Source organism: Vidua chalybeata, chromosome 14 (assembly GCF_026979565.1).
Source record: "Vidua chalybeata isolate OUT-0048 chromosome 14, bVidCha1 merged haplotype, whole genome shotgun sequence".
Lineage (NCBI taxonomy): Eukaryota > Metazoa > Chordata > Aves > Passeriformes > Viduidae > Vidua > Vidua chalybeata.
Genome location: NC_071543.1, coordinates 1,046,116 through 1,052,389, shown reverse-complemented (window position 1 = coordinate 1,052,389; position 6,274 = coordinate 1,046,116). Strand labels below are relative to the sequence as shown.

Genomic DNA, 6,274 nt, shown 5'->3' with positions numbered 1-6,274 from the left:
GGGCGGAAGGGGCGGGCGCGGCACCGGCGGCACGTGAAGGTCGCGGCGCGGCGGCACCGGGAGGGACCGCGCCGGGGGGGGGACACCGGGAGCGCCATGGACCCGCCGTCCGCCGCCGGGCTGGGCGGGGCCGACCCCCAGCTCCAGCGCTTCATCGAGGTGGAGACGCAGAAGCAGCGCTTCCAGCAGCTGGTGCACCAGATGACCGAGCTCTGCTGGGTACGGGCGGCGGGCAGGGCCGCCGGCTCCGGTGACCCGGTGGCGGTGGTGGGGCAAGGCGGGCTGGGAGGCCGCGCAGACCTTTGTCCCCGGGGGGGGGAGGAGGAGGAGGAGGATGGGGACAAAATGGAGCCGCCATGGGAGCAGCCCCAGCTCCGGTGAGCACAGAGCGGGAGGGGGCGGCTCTCCGGGAACGGCGGGGCGGGCAGAGCCACGCGTGGGGAGGGGGTGAGGCTCCCGAGAGGCTCGAGATCCCGAGGTGGCGGGAGCGTGTCCGAGGGCTGGAGATGCCCAGAGGCACGGCCCCGGGGCTGGGCGGGCTGCGGTGCCCCCGGGACCAACGGGACCCCGCTGTGTGCAGGAGAAGTGCATGGACAAGCCGGGCCCCAAGCTGGACAGCCGGGCCGAGACGTGCTTTGTGAACTGCGTGGAGCGCTTCATCGACACCAGCCAGTTCATCCTGAACCGGCTGGAGCAGACGCAGAAGTCCAAGTCGGCCTTCTCGGAGAGCCTTTCCGACTGAGCCGGACCCAGCCCCGCCAGGCCAGGCCCTCCCCCACGCCCGCTCCTGGTCCCTCTGCTGCCCCAGGGAGCCAGGATCAGCTCGGGGGGGGGGTTAGGATTTGATTAAATGCCAGTCTCGGGGAAGTCGCAGCCAGATGAGAGCCCACAACAGACACAAGGACGCTCCACGTCGGGGTGATGTGCTGCTCCTGGCCCTGCGGGCCAGCGGCCACCTTTGTTCCGGGACCCTGGTGCCATGCAGGGAGCGTTTGGAATGTGCCCCCTCGGCACGTGCAGGGAGCATTGGGAATGTGCTCCCCTCGGCTGAGCAGAGGGGTGCTGATGCTCGTTTCACGGATGCTCCCAGCGCTGATGGGCAGCTCGGCTCGGGGTGAGGCCAGCCCGCGGTCGCTGCCTTAAACAGTGCTGCACAATCCAGCCCTCCTGGGCACGTCCTCACCTGCCCCGGGCACCGTCACTGCGCAGGCTGGGACAGGCACCTGAGTAAGAAGAGCGTGTTGGGAACAGTGATCATCCCAGGCAGTGCCACTGCTGGAAAATATTCCAGGTTTCCATAGGTAAATCGTTCGTATGGCCAAGTGACCAATTTTCACACTGCAGCACAACTCTGTCGATGCTGACTTGCTCCATTAACTGCTTTCCCTGGGTAAATGTAATAAATATTAACTGGGTCAATTTTTAATATGAGATTCTCCTTTTTTTTAGATATATCGCTACTGAGAATGGAAAACCTGGCCTTCTTGTCACTCCCCCTCCTTCCCAGTGATCCTATTTATGGCAAAATTAGTAGGAAGGAGGCATAACTGTCTTCTGGCTAGAAGGCCTTTTCTGAATTCTGATTTGTTGCTCAATTAATTTGGTCTCGTGAATCAAACTTATTTCTGGGAGAGGCTGTGGCTTTTCCTCTTCTTCCCCAAAAGTTTAGCAGCTCTTGCTGTCCTGGAGAGTAGAGAGACTAAATATAGGGAATAACTAACCAGCTGCTTTATAACCTCGTGCACCTGCACGTGTGGAGGTCACTGGCAGGAGGCCTGTGGGTGTGTCTTCTGGACCTCCGCCCCCAGGACACAAAGAGGAGCTTCAAACTGGAAAAACAACCAACCACTGATCAGCTCTTTGGGAAGGCAGCAGCATTTCAGCAGTGCTCCTATGCTGCAGGGCTCTGGGAAGCCTGGAGTGACCCTGACAGTGGTCTGGAGCTCTACACGGGAGCCTGGTACAGCAGCTCTGCACGCAACCCACTGCAGGGGCTGCTGGACAGAGCGTGTGAGCTCCCAGCGTGGGTGGCTTGTAGCCAGCAGCCCTCCTGGGAACAAACTCAGGATGTGTTCAGCAGCTATGCAGATGTATAAACCCGTGTCACTGAGGTCACAGCTGTCTGGTTATCTGTCAGAAACTTACCTCAATAGCTAAGGTTCCAAGAGTAGGTGATTCCCTTTCCTATCCTGAGTTTCTCTGGAGCACTCAAGAGTTCTTCCTACCCCTGTGATCCTCCTTGCCTTCCAGTGTTCACCCAGCCCTTGGTATAAACGTATCACTCACCACTCGGTAACTGAACAGATCAGTTTTTAATAGAATACAGGAAGCTTCATCAACCTGCACAGCAGACGTTGCACAAAGAGGTTGGTCCCTCTGTAAGAGCCACAGCAGCGTGTGGCAGCACCACTGAAGTTTCCCAGTTTGGGCTGTATTCTGCTTTTGGATGTGAATCTGTCAATAAATTCTAGCAGAGTAATCAAAACCGAGTACTTGGCAGAGGAATTTTTGCATTAATACTCTCTGAGTGTCACCTTTAAAGCCAGACATCCGTCTTCTCTCTGCGCAACCTTGGCACCACGTTAGATCATTCTGTAACTGTTAATTCTGGGTTTAAAAAACAGTGTGAGCCTCCCCAGATGTGTGACCTGCCACGGAGTCATGGTTAGCACTGTGTTAGTGCTGCAGGCCTCTCTCTGCACAGCCGAGGTCCGAGTCCTGACAAGGGCAGATTAATTCTTCACGGAAAATAGGAGTGAAGAAACACAGTTGCCAGGAACTGGGCAGCTCCCAGGGCTCCTGTCTGTAGCCACAGGAGGCTGCTGCTCTGTCAGCCTCCCGTCAGCGTGGTGGTGCTGGGGCAGGCAGAGGGTAACTCACAGCTCCTGCAGCAGCATTTGGCAGCGGGAGCAGGAAGCCAGCAGTTCAGATGCTTCCTCACCTGCTTTCACTTCTCCTCCTCCTCCTCCTCTTCCTCTGCACTCTGAGAGCCCTTGTCCTCCGAGGGCAGCAGAGGCTGGTGCTGACAGGACTGGTGTCTGTCTGCACTGCTCCAGGGCAGGTGTGGGTCTGCCCTGCCTGGCTGCAGGAAGAGGGGCAGGAGGCTGGGGGTGAAGGGCATGTCCCTGAAGGCGTGCAGGAGGAAGATGCCGGACACGATGGTGAGGAAGCCGCTGATGGAGCCGATGATGTTGTCCAGCACCATGTGCTGCCACTCCTTGAAGAGGATGGCCGAGCACGTCATGACTGCTGTGGTGAACAGCACATAGTAAATGGGTGTGACCACGGAGGTGTTGAAAATGTCCAGGGCTTTGTTCAGATAGTTGATCTGGATGCTGATGCAGATCACCAGGCACACCAGGAGCACCCAGCCCAGGGGTTCCTTCAGGACTGGCTTCCCAGAGAACAATTCTTTCAGGGCAATCCCCAGGCCTTTGACGCAGGATACGGACAGGGAGCCAATGGCAGAGCAGACCAAAACATAAACCAGGACATTGCTCTGTCCATAGCGGGGTCCAGCCACAAAGATGAGCAGAAGGGAGCTCACCAGGACACACACAGCAAATACAATGAATCCTTGGGGAAATAAGAATTCAAGAACTCCCATCAGATCAGATCAGATCAGCAGCAGCAGTGACAGATATGACTGAACAGCAAGTAGAGATGGAGGACAGGCAGGTAACTGCCCCATCAGCCTTTCTGGCCTCCATCTGAAGGGAGCAGGGTTGGAAAGCCTGAGCAAAGCTGCAGAGGCAACAACAGCTCATTACAGTGTGATCACAAGTCAGGCTGTTGGAGACACAGTCTGCTAGGAGTGGCAGGGGCACTGCCAGGCTCCACAGCACTAACAGAGCTGGGGGGCTTTTGCAGTGCAGCAGGAGGCCCAGGAAGGTGACAGAAGGCTTGGGAAGCCGTGGCTGAATGCTGCAGACTAGTGAGATAAAAAGGAAAATGCCACACCACGGGAATGCCCTGGCAGTGCTCCCCCTAATGAGCAGCAACATCTACTTGTTACTCTGCTTTGCTCTTTTCCTTATGCTGCCTTCCTCCATCTCTTTTGGCTTATTCTGCCATTTGTGCTATTGCCTACATCATATCCTTGTGACTTGGTTCCTCCTCTAACATAAACACCAGGACTACCTGATCTTGGGCACAAGTCCTTGAATTCTCTTGCCTTGAGTTCTTCCGCCTGAATTTCCTCCTCTGTCTTTTCTCAGCCACACCACTACCACCCTCATGTACAGGAATTCCCTCTGCAGTTCCTGGCACTGCCAAAGGGCAATCACTTCTGCTGACAGCTGCACCTCATTTCCCTGCTCCTCCTTTTTGCATCTATACCTCACAGGCAGTAAAATACCAGCCCACTTGGTAACTTAATGATTCCAGTGGGGTGTGCAGAACAAGAAACAGCTCAATTACCATTTAGTTCAGTCCTTTCCAATCTATCCAAGTTGTATCCCACCTGTCATTGGCCTGAAGTCAACAGGAATCCTTTTATTTTAGTACCTGGATCTTTCAGCTTCTCTGCCATTGACTCCAGGCTGGAAACCTCTTCTTCCTGTGGAGCATGGATCACCATCACAGTGGAGCCCAGGATACTCAGCATGCAGCCAATCTTCCCGTGAACATTCAGCTGCTCATTCAGGAAGATGGAAGACAGAACGGCACTGAAAAAGAAAAAAAAAAAAAAAAAAAACTCCAAAACCAATTAGGACAAGAAATGGATACCTGAGGAAAGAGAGCAGAGCAACTGCTTTCATCACTAAGGGCTGGTAGGTGAAGGGAGGCTGTTTCTGAGGCTGCTTACCTAACAAGGACACTCAGAGCACCCAGTGGAGTTACCAGTGTTGCAGGGGCAAAGGCATAGGCGGCGAAATTTGCAGCTTCTCCAACTCCCACTGCAAGAGAAACTCCTGTGAGCATCAAAGCGGGAGCAATTCACCGTAACACAAGTTTGAGTGTAGTCAGAAAAGCCTCAGCTTCCTCCTGAGCATGCTGTTGTATGTTGAGTAACCAGGGAAGAACAGCACCAGCCAGAAGAAGCAGAAGGCCCACACAGGTTCTCTTGGGAAGAGAAGGCTCAGTGTTATGCACAGTGATCCTTAGTCACATGTGCCTCTACAGTGAGCAGCAACCACAGGAAAGTATTTCCATAATTTCCACAAAGCTGAAAGGCATCTGTCCTTTTCCTGGAACAGCTTTTACAGCTTTTTAAAGCTGTAAATCAGTTAAGAGTTGGTTCTTAACATTGAAAAGTGTAAAGCTGCTGAAGTTGCTGTACACAGTGCTGGATGTGCCATTATCCCTACATCCTCAGGGCAGGCCACTTCAGAAGCACTAAACCCAAGCCAGCTAAACCAGCTCCTCAGCTCCTGCTTAGCAGAGAAGCCTGGTAGTGCATGAGACTTTAGAATAGTTTAATTACAACGAGATCAACATCATAATCAGAAACTTGGATAAAACTCAAGCAGTCAAACGAAAGTGGTAGTAACAAAACGTGAAAGTGACTGGAAACAACCACAACCACACTCCTAAAAGGGAAGGCTCTGGAATGACCTAATTGTGGCTCTCCAGTATGCAAAGGGAGCCTACAAGAAAGGGGGAGAGGGAGACTTTTTACAAGGGCGTGTAGTGACAGCACAAGGGGGAATGGGTTGAAACTGAGCGAGAGTAGGTTTAGATAAGATACCAGGAAGAAATTATTCCCTGTGAGATTGGTGAGGCCCCGGCACAGGGTGCCCAGAGAAGATGTGGCTGCCCCGTCCCGGGAAGTGTTCAAGGCCAGGTTAGACATTGGAGCTTGGAGCAACCCGGGACAGTGAGTGTTCCTACGGGGGGGGTTGGAACGAGATGATCTTTAAGGTCCCCACCAACCCAAACCATTCCGTGATCCCATGGTAAGCGCGCCTCGCCGCAGTCTGAGCGCGGTACTTACTGCACAGCAGCCCTGCCCACCAAAGCCACTCTCGCAGGTACGCGTGCCCTCCTTGCCCTGAGCGCCGAGGAAACAAACGAGAAACCTCAGATGAAGCCGAACAAAATTCTCGTCACGACCCTCGGGGGACCCAGCGGGAGCAGCGCCCCGGGAGCGGCCGTACCTGCCCTGGCGCGGCCGCACAGCCGGAGCAGCCCCTTCTTCTTCAGGACGAAGCTGCCACCGATGAAGGCGCTGGAGGCCAGGGCCAGCCCCAGCCCCGCGCCGAACCCGGTCCCCATGGCCACCGGCACCCGCGCGGCGTTACGGGGCCGGAACGGGCCGGGAGCGGAAGGGGCG

At 55.1% G+C, this 6,274-nt stretch overlaps 2 protein-coding genes across 2 annotated transcripts; one reads left to right on the top strand and one right to left on the bottom strand.

Annotated features, from left to right (window-relative positions):
* Positions 1-22: 22 nt before the first annotated feature.
* TIMM8A (translocase of inner mitochondrial membrane 8A) lies at positions 23-1,426 on the top strand. Its single transcript, XM_053955971.1, has 2 exons — positions 23-219; positions 581-1,426. Exons 1-2 carry the CDS (start codon positions 97-99, stop codon positions 740-742), a joined length of 285 nt encoding a protein of 94 aa, XP_053811946.1. The 5' UTR covers positions 23-96; the 3' UTR covers positions 743-1,426.
* Positions 1,427-2,293: 867 nt separating this feature from the next.
* LOC128795303 (magnesium transporter NIPA2-like) lies at positions 2,294-6,220 on the bottom strand. Its single transcript, XM_053955970.1, has 5 exons — positions 6,099-6,220; positions 5,936-5,992; positions 4,808-4,898; positions 4,507-4,667; positions 2,294-3,576 (listed from the first exon to the last, which is right to left on the bottom strand). The coding sequence occupies exons 1-5, from the start codon at positions 6,214-6,216 to the stop codon at positions 2,948-2,950; spliced, it is 1,056 nt and encodes a 351-aa protein (XP_053811945.1). The 5' UTR covers positions 6,217-6,220; the 3' UTR covers positions 2,294-2,947.
* Between the last annotated feature and the right edge of the window lie 54 nt (positions 6,221-6,274).

Coding starts and splice junctions, on each gene's coding strand:
- TIMM8A (XM_053955971.1), top strand. CDS start 97: ATGGACCCGCCGTCCGCCGCCGGGCTGGGCGGGGCCGACCCCCAGCTC. Junction 220..580: donor AGATGACCGAGCTCTGCTGG/GTACGGGCGGCG, acceptor CGCTGTGTGCAG/GAGAAGTGCATGGACAAGCC.
- LOC128795303 (XM_053955970.1), bottom strand. CDS start 6,216: ATGGGGACCGGGTTCGGCGCGGGGCTGGGGCTGGCCCTGGCCTCCAGC. Junction 4,899..5,935: donor GTGGGCAGGGCTGCTGTGCA/GTAAGTACCGCG, acceptor TTTCTCTTGCAG/TGGGAGTTGGAGAAGCTGCA. Junction 3,577..4,506: donor AGAGAAGCTGAAAGATCCAG/GTACTAAAATAA, acceptor TATTTCCCCAAG/GATTCATTGTATTTGCTGTG.